We start from the raw sequence: 18,043 nt of genomic DNA, 5'->3' as shown, positions 1-18,043 counted from the left end.
AGAGTCTGGAACTTTCTGTCGATGAAGGAGTCGAGATGACTGGATCAGGATGAATATACTAAGGCTTCACTCTTGCAAGAACTAATCTTTTCCTATTCAACCCCGCTGTCACCAACCTGATCCAACAACGGACTCCCAGGAAAAATGGCCTCATGTTCCCACAGGTAGTAGTCAACGCTATAGTTCCAAGCCAGACCCTTGGAATCTAGGGCTAATGTTGCTTCCACTGGGTCACGTCTGCATTTTGTCCAGTTTACAGGGCCACCCGGTAAGGGAGGAATCTGCATTATATAACACTGCTTTTCTCTGGAGACTAGGGTTCAGGGGGAGGGGCTCAGGCTATCAAACTGTTCCTAAGATGTGGAGATCTGGCCAGGGAACAAACCAGAACCCTTCGGAGTGCAGAGCTACACAGGAGACACTCCTCCCCGAGCGTTTGCCTTGGAAGGCAGTACTTCAGAAGAACCAAGCCCTCACAGCACAACGGCCAAACCCAGCCACCGGGGACCAGAGCCATCCCAGTGGAGCCCCGCCAAGCTGCTTTCTGATGTACACACAGACGCGGACGTTCCCCAGATGTTCTCCATGTAAAACATTTGGTTTGAGACACAGCTCTTCTCTTACGTTCCCCTCAAATGCTTAGATTTGTTTAACGGACTCATACAGTTCAGCTAAAGCATCCAGGAGCGGACATCTGAAGGCAGCCTGACGCGAGCGCCCCATCTGCAGAGAAGACGAAGAAGCAAGTAAGAGGGCTCTTACCAAAAGTGAGGCTCTAAGCAGACGGGAGGAGGCAGCCTCACCTATTCCAAGAGTTCTAGGCTCAGCAGGAGACACTGGATGCCTCTGGCCTCCTTGGGTACCTGCTCTTACATGCACATACACACACACAGAGGAAGGCATCTAACACCAACTTGTTAGCATCATCTCCACATGTACAGGTGCACGCAGGCGCGCCCATATGTATGCGTGTGCTAGCACCGAGAGAGAGAGAGAGAGAGAGAGAGAGAGAGAGAGAGAGAGAGAGAGAGAGAGAGAGAGAGAGAGAGAGACAGAGACAGAGACAGAGACAGAGAGACAGAGACAGAGAAACTGTAAGTAACGGACATGAAGATTCCTGAACACTACCAAGGAGCACTCAGAAGTGAGCTGAGGGCACCAAGGAGAAGGTTCTGGGTGGTTTCCCTGACAAAGAGTTTCTCAATAAACTCCTGCAGGGTTTTTTTTTTTCTGGTTTTTTGTTTTGTTTTGTTTTGTTTTGTTTAAGAGAACTCGTTCATCTACAAGTGGGCTTCATCCACCTGGAAAAATATACAGGCATCCAGAACTCTATTATAACTCATTACTATTTCCACATTAAACGTCCGATTCACTCGGCCCTACATTTCCTTGACTGGGGCTCAGGGCAGGCTGAATGCCAGGTCAACGGCCTCCACCACCGCGGTCTCTCTGTCATGAAACACAGCATCCTCTAAGCCATGCGCAATCATGACTTCCCCCCTCGTAAGGCTACCAAAGCTGAATTTAGACTTAAGACTCACCCACCCACCCCCAGCTTGTCCTGACACTGCCAAGAACAAGCAAAGGGCAATGAGCTAAGCTATGGGAAATGCACAGGCCCACATACATGCAGCACGGTATACGTTCCAAGCATGCTTACGGCTATTCTTATCAAGGCCGCTAGCAAACAGAGCTATGCAGACATATGTCTCAGAATGGTACCATGGGCTTCTGAGCCCAAGAGAAAGATGTCAGAGGGCAAAGCGAGAACAGGCTGAGAGAAAGGAAGCAGCTGCCACCTCCTTTGAGAGGCCGTTCCAGGCCACCCGACTAAAAGCAGTCCCTCCAGATGTGCTTCTGCAGCCCCAACCCCTCCTCCCCCCAACCCCCCCGAGAGAACCGATATTTGCCGGATGGAATAATTTCCCTGAAATAAACAGACAGGCAAAGGTCACTACAACTGGAGCCTAGAAAGAAAACAAGCCAGCTGCCGAGTTACGGGCAGCCTGTGATGCAAGAGGGCGAAAGGCCCCAGGCCGGGCCTTATGGAATGGTTTGAACAACCAGGTCCCTATAGAGGCAAAAGTATGGGGGAGTCATGTTGCTAGGAGCAAGGTGCTAGCGTGACCAGACCTGGAGGGGACATCATTAGGAGCCTCTACGCCCCCCCTTGCTGCAAGTGGTGCTTTCCACTCCAGGGGGCATGGTGACCTGTGGTCACACTTGCTCAAGCAGTCTTTATAAAGCTATATCTAAGCTATATGCCTTGCGCACTGAACAGGGCTGGCACACAGTAGGCCTACAGGAACACCCTCTGAATAAATGATTGAATTATGTTCTTTAGGTACAGAGACAGACATGTGGGGACAGACAGTGATCCAGAGGCGGACACTGTAGATCATACTGTCTACATGTGTTGTTTCTCTAAACAAGCCGTTCCTAAATATACCTGAACTTGTCTCTAAGCAACTGGAAGGAAGCGCGCATGTGGCATTCCGGAGAGTTTGCGTAGGTACAGGGGCCCTGAGTGCTGGTATCACAGCGGCTCAGGATTCGGATCCACTTATAAACATGAGCAAAGGCAATGTTTTTCTCTGCCCCAGCTTGTCCATTTGTAAAAACAGGAGTGACAGTGGTGTGCGTCCCTTAAGGTGCCCACGGGCACGTTCGGAACGTCCCTGGTACGTGATCGCTCTTCTGTACTTGGTGCAATGATCACATCATGTTGGCATGACAGGAAAAGGCATCGCAAGCCTCTAACCCAAGGCGAGAACCAAGGGGCTCAGCTTACTCGGCTTGTTAGGAAACACAGACAGAAGAAACTGTGTCATGTGTCACCAGACAGTACAGCCACTGTCCAGAGCTGGTCCTTAAAGTGCCAACTGTTGTCATCTCCCTTCTGCTTTGTTCACCTGAGTACCCTGGTTAACAAGCAAACGCTACTAAGTATTCCCGAGAGAGCTCCCCCCCCCCCATCCTGCTGATCAGACCCCTGGCAGCAGTGGGGGCAGCAGTGGGGGGGGTGGGGGGAGTTGGTTGTCAATGACAGTCTGTATACATTCACGGCTATATCCTATAGACTGGCTTGTCCTCCCAAATTTAAACTTGTTGGATTAGATAAAGCACCCTGACTAGAGGGGCCTCATCACTACATCCCCAGAGGCTGGTGCACTACCTGACACATAGGACCACAGTCACAAATGCCATCTAATTCTAGCCAATGGGAACCCTAGAATTATTTATTTAGTTTTTTGTTGTTGTTTTTTTGTTTGTTTGTTTGTTTTTTTGGAAGCTGTCATGCATACACCAAACAATGCTAATACAGGCATTTTCTCCTTCATCTTAAAACTCATTAGCTATATGCTATTTCTCAAGCCCCCGTTTAGACACAGCGGGAGCAGGAGGAGTTGGGTGGAGATACAGCAAAGCAGTGGAAGAGGTGCTTAACAGGCGGCCACTGGGAGCTGTGGGGAGCGGGGCAGCCTGTCCCTACTTCATTAAAGTCGGCATCTACAAACCAGTAAGTTCTGCCAAACAGAACTAACTAGGTTTGGTGGAACTGATCAGTCTTGGCACAATCCAGTGGTAGACTCCAACCATGCAGGGCTACTGGACACTTAAAAGGTGGCTTGTACCACCAAGAAGCTAAGTCTTTAGTTTGATTTCATGGTGATTCATCTTAATAGCCATAAGTGTCCCTGGTTGATAGTGCTGGTCTGGGGCAGATGAGAGAGAGAGAGAGAAACTATGGGGAGCCAGGGGAGGCAACATGCACTGTGAGCAAGGGGCATACAGGTGTTATCAAAATCCCTTTCACCCAATTACTGAGGCCGTACCGTCTGCTGGCAAAGTCAGGCACGAGGCATTGTGCCAGGGCTGGAGTTTTTATAGCCCATGAAAGGTTGGAAGTGGTACGCAGCCCAGCCAAGCCCTGGGGACTGACGCTGAGAGCATCCCACTGTCAGCCAAAGCTGAGAGAGATCTCTGTCTTCCCTGTCACTATATTGGTGATCATTTTGTCCTGGGCGAGCACAGCCCACCGGGTCTGGGATACTGGGCAGATATTTGTGACATTTCTCTGCCATCAGGCATAAAGCACAGACACAAGCCTCTTAAATTCCTCCAGAAAAATTGGTGGCCGATCCAAACATTTCATAAAATTAGAACTCATTGTGGGGCTGGAAGGAATGTCAGACTGCCGCCACCAGAGAAATGCTAAATATTTGTTATAATTTTTTCCTTCTTGAGCTGTTTTAAGAAGCAGCTGCTTTTCCGACTTGAAGCAAATGGGGAAGGGGGGGGAGGTTAATTGTGTTTTTGTTTTGTTTTGTTTGTGGTTTGCAAATGGCATCACCAGATGAACAGCAAAGGTCCTGCCTGGGCCCCTCCTCCTTCGCCTAGCAACAACCCCCAGCTACCCTGCTGCACCTTCGTTTGTAAAGACACCAGTCCTCAATGTAAATAAAAGTAAATTTTTAAAAACTTTCGGAAACAGTGTTTTCCAGGAAAACGGGACTTACACAGCTTAATTCTTTTCTTCCTTGGCTTCGCTAAATTCCAGAACATTTATAGCCTGGGATTTTTTTTTTTTACCAGGGCTAGGGATTGAACTCAGGGCATTGTACATGCTAGGCAAGTGATCTCCCATCAAGCTACAACCTTAGCCCTTTCTTGTACTTTTGATTTTGAGGTAAGAGGCTTGCTGAACTGCCCAGGGAGGCCTTGAATTTACAATCCCCCTGCCTCAGTCTCCTAAATAGATGGGATTATAAGCCAGCTCGACCAGGCCTGACTTTGGTCTTCAATTAGCAAAATAGATTCTGCAATCAATCCTATACTCCCGCTGCCCATATTTCTTAGCCACATGGGATGCATCGGAAAATAAGGCTGGGGAGAGGCCCTGTGCAGTGGAGCACATCTTACAGTGGAAGAGGATGAGCAGTAGGCACACTGGCTCTTGTTGCTGTGTTGTAACGTATGAACAAGACACATAACATACAGCCCACGCAAAAGGCTACACTGTAAGCTGCACAGAAGCAGAAACCCGTCCGTGTCAACATCACCACATCGCTCTCGCTGGGGGCAGTGTCTGATACTGCAGCTCCTTCACAAATGCAGCCAGTACCCCACCCCCTCTAACTCATGACCTTAGAATTCCAGCTCTGACCCGAGGAGAGCCATTGGTCACCCCCCTCTAAGCCTCTACATCCTTGTCTACGACAGGGCTGTGATAGTCGCACAGGTTCAAAGACAAGAAAGCAAGGTCAAAAAAAAAAAAAAAAAAAAAAAAAGCAAAGGCTGGGGATGTTGCTTAGTAGTAAAGAACTAGGCTGCACAGGGTCCCACACCCAGCAACCATCTCCTACCACACACATACTTTAAAAAAAAAAAGGAAGGAAGGGGGCTGGAGAGATGGCTCAGTGGTTAAGAGCACTGCTTGCTCTCCCAGAGGCCCTGAGTTCAATTCCCAGCAACCACATGGTGGCTCACAACCATCTGTAATGTGATTTGATGCCCTCTTCTGCAGATAAAGTGCTCATATACAATAAATAAATTTTATAAAAACGGGAAGGAAGGAAGGAAGGAATAAGGGAAGGAAATACAATAATAAAAATAAAATGGAAAAAGAATGGGGGGAGGCCGTTTGTGCGCGTGGCACAGGCTTGTGACTCAATAAAGTTTCCTGCCAGGATTCTCTCTCTGCCTTGGACCTGTCTATACATCCAAGAAAGTGGCCATCACACAACGAGATTTCCGCTTAGTCCCTCTCCTCTCCAGAACACCTGCTACCAGCTCGCCCGCACATCCCCCTCCACTTGATTCTCCCCGGAAGACACAAAGTGGGGCTCTGGCCGCCCAGAGTGGATGCATCACTTAGAATGAAGGCATTCCTGTGCTGGGCTCAGAACTCCTCAGACAACCCAATGGCTGTTCCATCTTCTGCCCACCACTCTCTGCTAGGCAAAGACATTACTTGCAAGTCTGTAGGAAATGCATTTAGGGAACTGTGCTGTTTGGAGGTCCCTCTGCAAACTCCTTGTTTGCCAGCATTCCACTAACACTGAGGAAGCCAAGGCTGCATATTGGGTATTTCACAGGCAGTGATGAGATTGAGAGATTATTTAAAAGAGAAGGGGGGATCTATCCTCTTAAGTGGACTATCAGGGAGGGACTGGGACAGGGTACAATGCTACAGATCTAGAAATGGCAAGGATTAGACACACCTTCTAGAATCAATGCGCTGCTTCAGGTCTAGCTCCTTCTTCCTGGTGCCCAGCACATGAAAAGCCCATCAACAAACATTTGAATAAACATCTTTTTTTTTTTTTTAAACCTATTGCCTGGGAGAGACTTGCTACAAGAAAAGGAAATGACAGCGATGGTCCTACTCTTTCTTGGGAAGCAGAGAAAGTTCCTGGTCCCGAGCTCAGGTAAACACGGGTTGGGTTCTCTCCCTCACATCCAGGTGATGACTGGTGTGACCCCGCAACTCAGCTCCCTTCGCGGCCACATCTCTCTCGTTCCGAATGTGTGGCGATGCGGGTCAGGCACTTATCATAAGGCTCCACAATTGAGAAATGGGCAGCAATGACTGGTGCCATCCGTTCACCTCTCAGGGTGAAATAGTAGCAAGCCTATTAGTGGAGTCTTCCTGGTGACCAAAAAAACACCTGTTGCCCCAGAAAAGAGACGGAACCCTGGGTATCTCACCCACTTCCTATGTGTCACCAGAGACCAAGGAGCCAAGCTGTCTTGGAACACCAAATGTCCCTGACCCCAAATCACTTGCTGAAGCCTAAGGAGAAACAGTGTCTACATGACCAAGTGCAGAGCCAATCACTGAGAGGGCTGAGCATACTGCCCCCAGTCTGCCTAGCAACCAATGACATCACTACCTGCCTGCCACTAGATGTGCCCCTGCCCAGGATTATAAAGAAGGCAAACCCATCTCTTCTCCCTCCCTTGTTCTCTTCTTCTTCTCTTACTGTCTCTATCTCTTAGTCTCTCTCTCTTTCTCTCTGAGCGCCCCCCCCCTCCGCTTCCTTCTCTCTCCATGCTTCTAGAATGAATCTTATACCATGTACGTTGAGTGGCATCTTATATTTCACATTTAAAACCACCAGCCTCCAGCCTCACTCAGCTCAAACCAAAGACCCCTTGAACTCTAGGAACATCAACAAGAGAGGCATTCTTTCTAGGCATCTTAGCAGACACACACACACACACAAACACACACAAACACACACAAACACACACACAAACACACACACCAAGACAGGGTTTCTCTGTGTAGCCTTGGCTGTCCTGGACTCACTTTGTACACCAGGCTGGCCTGGAACTCACAGAGATCTACTTGCCTCTGCCTCCCTGAGAGCTGGGATTAAAGGGTTGCGCCACCACACCCAAGGAAAAGTGTCATGAGTTCTTATGTCGAGGGGGAAGTGAGTCCCGCTACTGCCAATTTCATTACACTGAGGGAAGTGAAGGGTATATGTTCTCCAGATCTCAGTGTAGACCTACTAAGAAACATGGGGACGCTGTAAGGCAGAACTAGAGTGCAGGGCAGTGAGAAACAGTCGGAGGTCCCGTGGGACCATCTGTCTAGGAGGGAAGCCCCCCAAGCACTGAAGCTACCTGTCCTCCCTCCACTGAGGAGAGCTCAAGCAGGTAGCCCCGCCACAGAGCATGAAGCATCACGCTGATGGACTCCTAGAGCTGATTTTTTTCCCCCAAGAGCACAACGGTTCTCAAACTTCCTAGCCCTGCAACGCTTTAATACAGTTCTTCATGTGGTGGTGACACCTCCCCACAACACCATAAAATTAGTTCACTGCTACTTTGTAACTCCAATTGTGGTACTGTTACCGATCATAAAATACATATCTGATATGTTACCCCAAGGGGGTCCCGACCCACAGATTGAGAACCACTGCAAGGGTTCCCCTCCATTTACAGGTGATGCAAAGGTGCCTACCACATCACTAAATTGCATGCTGGCTGCCAAAGGTATGGAGGCCACTGGTACCTTGCATCCTTAGCAGCATCTCACCCAAGAAAAACACCAGCCACTCTCTAAAGGCCACAGATCTCCCTCAGAAGTCCCACACTCACATCCTTAACGTGCGTGGCTAGTCCCACGTCACAGCGCATCCTGACTCTGCAGGTTGCAAAGAGCAGTTCTTAATTCGAGAGTGGGGCCATCTGCCTCCCTGCCACCATGCTGAGTGTCCATGTGAGTGTCCGTGGGTTCATCAAGCTTGTCCCAAAGCGCAGTGCAAAGGCAACAGCCAAGGGTACGTTCTGGCCTCTGTGGGAGCTGGGCAGTGGCTCGGGGTGCTCTTTCAGAAGATTCGTGTTTAGCACCCATCACCCACACGGAGGCTCACAACCCTCTGTAACTTTAGTTCCAGGGCATTTGACGCCCTCTTTTGTCCTTTGCTGGTACTGCACACAGGTAGTATACAGACACACATGCACACAAACATCCACACACATAAGATTAAAAATTAATAAATATTTTTCAAAAACAGTTTTAAAAGGCTCCTGTGGTTCTTGAGCTGCACTGTTGGTCAGTGCCAGGCACAGGCAGTTAGGGGCAGAGGACCATGGAAGGTACCAAGTACTTTTCTAAATTGCCGTCCAAAGGGATGGAAGTTGAGCCACCAGGTCCCAATTCCAGCCCCTCCAGGAAAGGAGCTAATAAAGTCTCTCACAGCCTCTTCTCAGTGTCTTCCCAATAGACGTCTCTAAGTCAGCAATGAAAGCAAATGATGTGGAATTCTTCTCTCGAGCCGAAAAGGCAGGTCATGACGGCACTTTTTTTTTTCCTTCCAGTAATAAACTAACTCCACAAGCCAGCCAGTTTAGAATTCCTCAAGCGCTTGATTTACAATCTAGGGGGAGAGTGTTCTGGAAACCTCAGAGATGGCTTCTGCATCTAGAGCCTGTACAAGCTACAGAGCTGATCAGCAGGGCTCCTCAGGTAGAAGTGGCGGGGTGTGGGGGTGGGTGGGTGGGGGGAGGTAGAGGAAGCCTGACAGCTCAGGACTGACCCAGGCAAGGAGCTCTCAGAGCTCCCAAGAAGCAAATAGCAGATGCCAAGGGAGCAGGCCACGAACAATTCTGCATTGTCCTCTCTCCAGCCACACAGCCGCATAACGGAGAGCTGTGCTGCCATCCTGGCTGGTCCACCCTGTGCATGGTGAGGAGGACAGAGGGTGACAAGGCCGGCAGGGGAACTTCCTGCTGCCTCTGGCCTTCTTACACTTTCCCTTCTTGGGACTGTTGATTTACTATTCCGGCAGCAGTTGTCCATTCATTCATTCATTCACTCACTCATCCATTCATCCATTCACTCTGAGTACCTACTATGCTTGTACCAGTTAGACAGCGGTGAGGGCTAGCCTATGCTCAAAGTTGTGCAATCATCATTACAGTTTGAAAATATTTTCAGGACCTGCCCCCCCCCCAAAGAAACATACCAGTCAACAGCCACTCTCCTTTTTCTGCCAACTCCGCCATCAGCCCTGACAATCTTTCTGTCTCTGTGGACTGGCTGCTCACTCTGGACATTTCACAGACGTGGAATCATATATTGCACGGTAGGTCTTTCCTAACTGGCTTCTTTCACTTAGCATGATGCCTTCAAGGTTGCACCGTGGTCCGGCATGTAGGAAACTCTTTGTTTTCACTGCTGAATAACACCCCACAAATACTCAATAAGCAAAATTACACAAGAAGAGCCTAAGAATATTCTAAGTAAAGCGAACACACCATATTTCATGTATCCATTCATAGGGAGGGGAACATATGTGTGCCTTTGACTTAGGGAGGCTTATGGGTAATTTGGTTCCAACCCTTTGTGAGCACGTTTCTATGCGGACATGTGTTTATATTTCTCCTGGGTAGATCTAGGAGTGAAACTGCCCAGCCCTAGCTTTTACATACAGTTAAAAGTTTACTGAAGAATCTCGCCATGAAGCCAACATCTGGCTGCTCCTGGGTTGTTTCCAGGGAATTTTATCAATTCACCCAGACTCCACTCACGGGTGGGTCATCTGGCCCAGCCCCTCCCTCCTTCTCCTGGGGCCTGGGATCTTCTCACTGTTGCTCTTGCCAGTGTCGTCTGGCCCCGTGCAATGATAAATGCATTCAGCTTTAAAGCAGATACTTCGCAAGTCATAACTCACAGACGCTCCCAGCCTTTCATGTGGGAAAGACGAATGAGAATTCTGCTGTCTGACTCTGAAGCCACTAAGGACAGGAAGCCACAGCCAGGAACCCGACAAGCCCTGGATATATACGTCTCCCCCCAAAGAATACGTGAGCAAATTGTAACAGCAAAGGAATTCGTGCAGGGAAGGGTCTGCCCGTTGTTGCGGACTTCCCTTCATTCACCTCCAGGCTTGTGTTTCCTGGCCAACTAATGCAAACGTTCCTCGGGGTCAGGGAAGTTAAGCTCCAGTCGCTACACCTCTCCGATATGCCCTTGCTAGATTTATACATCTCGGTTCCATCCTGCAAGGCATCTCCGGTGGGCGGGCGGCAGTGTGAGATGGGTCCAAGACAGTTAGATGGGCTGTAACATGGACAAGCAACCTTCACTGAACTGCTTATCTCTTACCATAGCCTAAGGAAGACCAAGAAATCCGGCATAATGTGAGTGCTTTTTTTTTTCCACTACAGGCTAAGAAAATGAACTTGTCTACCCATGGACACCCTCCCCAGGCATTCAGGGTCAGCTTTTGGGGGGGGGCTGGGGGGGTCAGGACAAAGAATGCAGTGTGTGTCCACAGGAAGAGCTCCTTGGTCTGAGTCGTTAAAATGTCTAAGAGGCAACACCTCACCATCTTCAGCCCATGTCTCTCCCGAGATGTTTCCAGTTCTTCTCTCCTCACACCCCAACTCTTGCGAGACCCTTCCTGCTCCAAGTCTGCACCCCAAGCCCCCAGGCATAGAACTCCCAGCCCCCCCCACCATGACCTATCTAGCTCAGCTTACTTCCAAGAGAGTTACGGTTAAGGTTTCTGGGTACAAACACTGGCCTTGCTGCCGAGGCTGGATAACCTAACTGGGCCTCAGTTTGCTCTTCTGGAAAATGGGATGATACAGTGTGTCAGGGAGTTAGATCGGTGAATATGAACCCCAATACTTGAGAAGCATTAACTGCTGCCACTATCAGTTATTATGGGCCCTCAGTCTACCTGATCAATCTTGCATCCCACCTCAGCCCAGCATGAACCTCACATTCCACAGTATCTGACCTGCTCCTCTGCCCTTCCTGTGATGTGCCCAGGGTCCAGGCTTCTGAAACCCAAATCCAGGGACAGTCTCCCTTCCTCTTAGCTGGTAGTCAATAAAACAGCAAAGGAGAGTATAGGGAAGGTCTATCTGTCTGTCTGTCCGCAGACTTTCTGCTTCCATTACCAGCCATGCCTTCTGTCGTCGACAACTTCCAGTACTTTCTGAGGTCAGGGAAGGTAACCTATAATTTCCACCCCTCCGGGATAGTCCTTTGCTCTGTGTTATCCCAGAAGACTTAGCTGTCACAGTCCTGCCTCTATGTCCACTGCCTGAAGTGCAGCAAGAACTCGCCTCAATAAAGGATCAGCCCACAGCTGACCAGGTGTCACCAACGACATGGAATGTCACCAGAGTCACCAGCTGTGTGACCTAAGGAAGGTCCCTGATGTCTCTTACAGACAGACAGACAGACAGACAGACAGATAGATTTAGGAGACACTGCCCAGCTGCGACCCTCAACTCTCTACCCACTGGCGTGTTATTTTCTCCATCTGTAAAACAGATCCAACTAGAGGTGAGGGTAAAATGAGGGCGCATGTCTGTAAAGTTCTAGGCTCAGCATGGCATACCTCACGATTTCAAAACCATCAGCTTGTGGCAGCCAGGAGGGGGCTCCGGTGGTAATCAGTTGCCTGAGTCTGAGCCCCAGGATCAACGTGGCAGCATGCTCTTATAATCCCAGCACTGGGAAGGTGGAGTCAGGTAAGGCCCCTGGGGCTGACTGGCCTGCCAATCCGTGCCAATGAGACACTCGCACCAAAGGAATGACACCGAGATTTTCCTCTGGTCTCCACATGTTCACTCACATGAACAGGTAGTCCCACATTTTCACAGGGACACACACACATACACACACACACACAGTCTCTCTCACACACATGCACACTCTTACATATCTGTCTCTCACACACACTCTCTTACATATTCTCTCTCACACACACACATAGTCACACACACTTACACACTGACACACACTCTCCTGATAGTCTATCTCATACACACTCATACACATTCACACACTTACACACTATTGCACAGTCTATCTCACACACACTCACACACGCTCTTACATATTCTCTCACACAATCAAACACACTCACACATTTACACGCTCATACACACTCTTCTGATTGTAACAGCAGGAACAAGAGCTTCTTGTTTTAATGACCTAAGCTCCATCCCCTGAACTGATGAATCCTCCATGGAGTACGAGGTCCAGCCTGAGAACTGTTTCCTCCATCTTTTTAGCAGATCGTAAGCTCCTCGCTCACGCCTGGCTCCACATTTAGCATGGTGAGTGCACATGGCAAGGCAGTATACCACCGTCTAACCGAATCCACTCACTTATTTGCAGATGCAGTTCGTTTCTGCTACTAGACATTAAGTCCTAAAGGAGTGAGGACCACATAGTTAAACAAAGAACAGACACTCTTATTGGTTTCCTTTACCTGATCCCAGTCACTTCAGGCATGCCTAAGTCACTGAACATTTCTGGGACGGGTTGGGATGACACAGAGGCCACGATCTCTGGCACTCTAGGCACTGGGCTTGAACCTTACGCAGCCATTGTGCACATGATGAGTGTATATAACCTTAGTTTGGCGAGCCGACTTGTTCAGATAGCTCTCGGATGTACAGTTTGCCATGGCTGGGGTGAGGGAGTTGCTTTTGGCAGCACTCGCTTGGGTCACATGCTCTCCCAAAAGGTGTGTGTGTGTGTTTGGGTTCGATTTTTTTGTTGTTGCTGTGTTGTGTTTGTTTTAGCAATACTTTGCATGCCCTGAAGGTCCAAAGAATTGGCTCCCAAAAAGCACATGCCCTATGATGACCCAGGAGCTCATCCCCCCAGCCTGCCCAAAACTTTATCCAAACAAAGGTTGTGCAATAAATGGGGCCCAAATTCAACCCATGTAGAAACACATTCAGATGCTATCTGAATCTGGAAGACTGTCTTGCCCTCCTATGCCTTCGACTCCCTAATTAACTAATTGTGCTGGCAAAGTGAGTAGCTCCCTTGCCCCTCCCCCCTCTCTGCAAGATCCAAGGCTAATTGGCCAATGCAACCTGTCTCTCTGGTGGCGTTAAAATGTGGACGAAATCCTAAATGAGAATAAGAGAGGCAACCCACCAGGGAGGAACACTAGAATGTTTTCTTTTCCCGTTTGAGACTTTACTTCAGTTATCTTATGCAACTCAAAAGTCCGAGAAGTTGGTACTGCCCGAACCCTACTTTCCAGCTGAAGAAACTGCCATTTCACAGTTAAATAGTTTCCCCTAAAGCTCCAGTGCCAATAAGGGATCGGTCAAGGCTTTGAATGCCAGCCAGGACTCCGAGCCTTTCTGTAAGACTGCCCCAATGTTGGCTTATCGTCTCGAGCCACTGTGAGTTCCTGCCTTTCAGGCATGCTTAAACTGTGGCTGTGAGACCACATTTAGGGATGAGGAAAAGGAGAGGCCCAGCCCCAGTGCAAAGGGTTGGACCAGCTGGCTGCAAGCTCCTGACTGCAGTTCTCTCCCAGGCATGGAAGGTAATGCTGTGTGTGCCTTGCTATGGCTCGGTCCAAAGACCCTTCCAGGTATGACATCCTAAACTACAAGAAATGACTCTCGTCACTTAGCACCCCTACTTCAGGCAGGAATGCTGGTCCCCCCCCTCCCCGCCCCCACCCCCATCCCAGCACTTCTGACTGGTTGATTTGGAGTTAGGACCTGATTCACACTCACAGAACAGGTGAGCCTGGCAGCTGCCCCTGAGAACTGCTCTCAGAGGCATCAGTCAGAATTCTACCCAAAGATGGAGCAGTCAGAAGTAAGGCAGTGTTTTCCTAAGCCCTCTCCAGCGGATGCTCTGAGGCCAGTTGAGGATGTCACCCTAATCTCATAAATTTTTTTGCTGCCCTTGACACTGAGCGATCAGGCACTGAATGGGCACACACGATGCTGACCAATTATTTTTGTTTTGGTTTTGCTTGTACTCATTTCTGTCCAGCCAGACATGAGGAATTTTCCACCTGACAATTCCCCAATTCCCAGCTGCAAACAGTGCACTCAGAGACTGGAGGTGGGGGTGGGGGTGGAGAACGTACCCACGGCCCAGGAAGACTTCTTTCTCCAAACCTCAGTTTCCTATCTGTTAAAAAGCAAGGCGTCCACCAGAGGGTCTTGCTAACATTCTCAACTCAGCTTTCAAGTAGAAAACGGTCCAATGGAGAAGTGAGGCAGTTTGGGAACTGTCAGTTCCCGGGCCTGTATCTACTGCCAGCTTCAAAATCTTTACATAATTTTTGAATTAAAAAAAAATGGAGAGATTTCGCTGAAATTAATAGCACAATGGGAGGCTGAGCTAGACAATAACAGCTGGTTGGTCTTGCTGAGGAGAAACGAGCCTCCCTCGTTCTCTCGGCGCCCCCTAGTGGCCATGAGGCTAAATCCTGGCAGAACATTCAGTTTTGTGCAAATTAAGAGCCAGACACCCACCAAAAGAGGAAGGCAGGCAGGCGCCCGCCTACCAATGCAAGTCTAACCCGATCTGTGGATCAGACAGCTAGAAGGACGCCTGACTGGAAGCCACAGCGGAGCTCAGCAGACAAGCATATTTCACAAAGACTCAAAGCATCTGGGCTGACTCCCAAGCACTTAGGTGTGATGGTCTCCACCACAAACCCCACCCTTCCCCCCCCCCAAACCCAGCACATTCTCACATCGTCAACCTGCACCTCAAACTGGGTCTGTTTTTCATTATTCCGCTTTCCAACTTCCCAGTGTGATTCTTCAACAGCTATTAAGACAACAAGAGAAAGGAGCTACACTTAGTTTTTGCTTATTCAACATCCAGCCTGGGGCATAGCACCTCAGAGGAAAAGCATGAATGAACCGCACTTCCCAGCCTCTTCCTTCATCAGCGAACACCTTTGCAACCACCCTCCTCTACAGAATTCTCAGCGCATAAAGCAAAGGGCACCTGCCCAATTTTTTTTTTTCACAACTTGCCATAGACTTCACAAATGGCAGAGCAGTTCATTTTAAGAACACAAAGCCTAATCTCCAATTCATTGATAACAGACTTTTTTTTTTAATGATTAAGTTATGTCAACATGGACAGTGAATGGGGGGGGCATAGGGGGTGCTACGCAGCTGGTCACATATTTGAGAATTACGAGGGCAAACCTTGCTGACCACACTCATTTCCCCCAGAACTGTCTCTATACAGATACAAAGGAAACAACACCAACAGGCTGACAGATCACTTTGCCCTTCCCTGTAGCCACTGGTTAGGTTTATAAGCAACAGTGCCTCCCACCCCCCAAAACTGCACACAAGAAGTCTCATAGTTTCTGACTTTGGCCCTAAATCGATTAAAATACATCTGATACGCTTTAAATCTGCCATACACCACACAAACTCTTTCTGCAACAGTCAGTCACTTTGAACCCAACTCTAGCCACAAGCAGTGTGGATTTCAAGGGCCTGGTCTGCAAAAAAAAAAAAAAAAAAAAAAAAAAAAAAGGCAGAAAAAAAAAAAAAAAACCCGACAACAAATCAAAGCTGGGACAATGCTGAGCCCCCAAGGCTCAAAGCAAGCAACTCCTCCACAGCCTGGCAGATTCAGCTGTCACGGGGGCAGCTAGCCAGACCCTTTGAACAATTTGGTAGCCCTGCAGCCAGGACCTGGAAGGCAAGCGGGCCTGCTGCAAGTCAGCTGTATGGCCACCCATGTCCTGGCCATGCCAGTATTGCCAGCAGCCAGAATGCAAACTGTCAAAAAACGTCAGACATTCAACAGCAGCTTTTAGGTTTTCGAGGCAGGAGTCTGTCTTCTTTCGCGGCAACAGCAGCATCTGGGGTAACCAAGCATCCCAGTGGAGAGATGCAGAGAAGTGCGACTGTGTGTAGATGAAAGAAGTGAAGGTGTCGGGAGCAACTATAGGACACGACTTGAAAGTCTAGCTTCATGACTAAGGATATGTTTTGGGGGCGGGGGGCGTTGTACAAATAAGGAACTCCTGGGCAAGGTCCGAAGGTGTGTCTGCGGGGAAGACTCCATGTTCCCAAAGCTGCAAAAACGTTGGTGAATCCCAAACACTACTTTACTAGCTGGGATTTTTAAAAAAAGGGGGGGACCCCCAAAATATGTGCAGACAAGATGTAACAAGTGTTTCCAGAGATACACACCTGAGTCATGGGGTGCTGGAAATAAGAGTCTGACGGGGGAGGGGGGCTCTGGGAAGCCCGGTGGTGTTGTGTGCCCAGACCCCACTTTGATCCCCCAGAGAACTAGCCAGAAACCCCCAGGGATTTCCCCATACTTACCACTCGGCCTGAAAACCTCTCTATGGCTCTCTTGACTTTGCCGTAAGTACCTTTGCCCAGGGTCTCTTGCAGCTCATAGCGATGCTTCAAGTTGTGCTTGTGGTGATGTCGCTTCACCCCGTGAGGCTTCCTGGGCTCCGCTGGGGATGCAGTCGCGCCGGCCACCGCCTCCCTCAGAGAGCCAGGCAACCCGGTCTCCACTGCAGGGCCATCTCCTGACACGGGCACTGCCGCCCCTTCCATGTCCACGCGCGGGGCGAGCCGGGCTGGAGAGGTCAGGACCGGGCGCAGGGACTCGGGGTGGTCCCCCGCCGCGGGAAACAGGGGTGCGTTCAAGGTCGCCCCCGCAGCATTGCGGAGACGACCCGATCAGGCTCTGGCTGCCTCTTGGGCACTAGTCGCGGCGGAGACTGCACATCTGGCGTCCCCGGGCGCGCACGCTCAGCGCACCGCCCCCGGCTGGCCGCCGCAATCTGCCGGCCGAGCGTCCGGCGAGGTGGCGGCGGTGTCAGGGGAGGCGGTGGTGTTCGCGAGGAAGGAGGGGAGAGGGTGGCTCCCCGTGCTAGAGGGGAGTGTTATGTGGGGCGCCGCGCCCCCCGCCCCCGCACCAAGAGGCCGCGCAGACGGGGCGGGGCGAGAGGGGAGCGCGGGGCGGGCTCCTGGGTGTCCCCACCTCCGCGCTGGGCCACCGCGCAAGGAGGGGGCGGGGTGCGTGTAGTCGTTCACCCTTTGTGCGGCGCGGCACAGGCCCGGGCGGCGGCCAGGGCGCTTTGTCCTCGCCGGGCGGGGACAGACGGTCTCGGGTTGGATGAGGTTGGGGGGCGGGGGGACGGCTCAGGTCGCCTGTCCCCTCTCTGAGCGTCCCGCACTCACCCTCCGCAGTTACTGCGTGCGGTCCGCAGCTAGCTTGGGCCGGTAGACCTCGGATAAAGCTCGCGGGGCCTGGGGGCCGCAGAGGCGGCTACGTACAGAGCCAGTGTGGCCCAGGCGCGCGCGTTGTGGCCGGGGGCTGTACCCTCTCCGCCACCCTTCATGTTTGTTATGGTGTCGGCGGCGGCCGCCAGGCCCGCGGGAGCTGGGGGAGGCCGGGGAAAAAAGGAGGCCCAGCGGTGTTGGGTTACCGGCGGTGAGTCACGGTCCCCTTCCGCCGCCGAGGCCCTGCAGGTCCCCAGCTCTGGCAAGGCTAGAGCAGCACCGTCCTAGGACTACTGCGGACCCTGCAAAGTCCCGGGGAGGGATGCTTGGGGACCCCGGTTCTCCGGGAGAGAAAGGCGGAGTCAGGATCTCGAAGGAGGAACTCGGCCACTCGCCAGGGCGTGGGTCTCCCCATAAGGTCCGGGAGTCCTGCTGGGACAACCAACGCGGAGGGGAGGAGGGCTCTGAATGGAGCTCGGTCCCCTGCGCTGCCGAGCACCAGTGAGAAGGCCCC

At 50.7% G+C, this 18,043-nt stretch overlaps 1 protein-coding gene across 1 annotated transcript in view; it reads right to left on the bottom strand.

Annotated features, from left to right (window-relative positions):
- Positions 1–17,231, bottom strand: part of Nuak1 (NUAK family kinase 1) — a 66,564-nt gene extending 49,333 nt beyond the window's left edge. The window contains exon 1 of the mRNA XM_051172694.1: positions 16,615–17,231. Within this exon, the coding sequence (XP_051028651.1) occupies positions 16,615–16,857 (243 nt within the window). The 5' untranslated portion in view covers positions 16,858–17,231. The remainder of the gene's footprint in view (positions 1–16,614) is intronic.
- Between the last annotated feature and the right edge of the window lie 812 nt (positions 17,232–18,043).

Source organism: Acomys russatus, chromosome 31 (genome assembly GCF_903995435.1).
Source record: "Acomys russatus chromosome 31, mAcoRus1.1, whole genome shotgun sequence".
In the NCBI taxonomy this organism is placed as follows: domain Eukaryota; kingdom Metazoa; phylum Chordata; class Mammalia; order Rodentia; family Muridae; genus Acomys; species Acomys russatus.
Note: the sequence above shows the minus strand (reverse complement) of the source record. Positions and strands in the feature narration are given on the sequence as shown.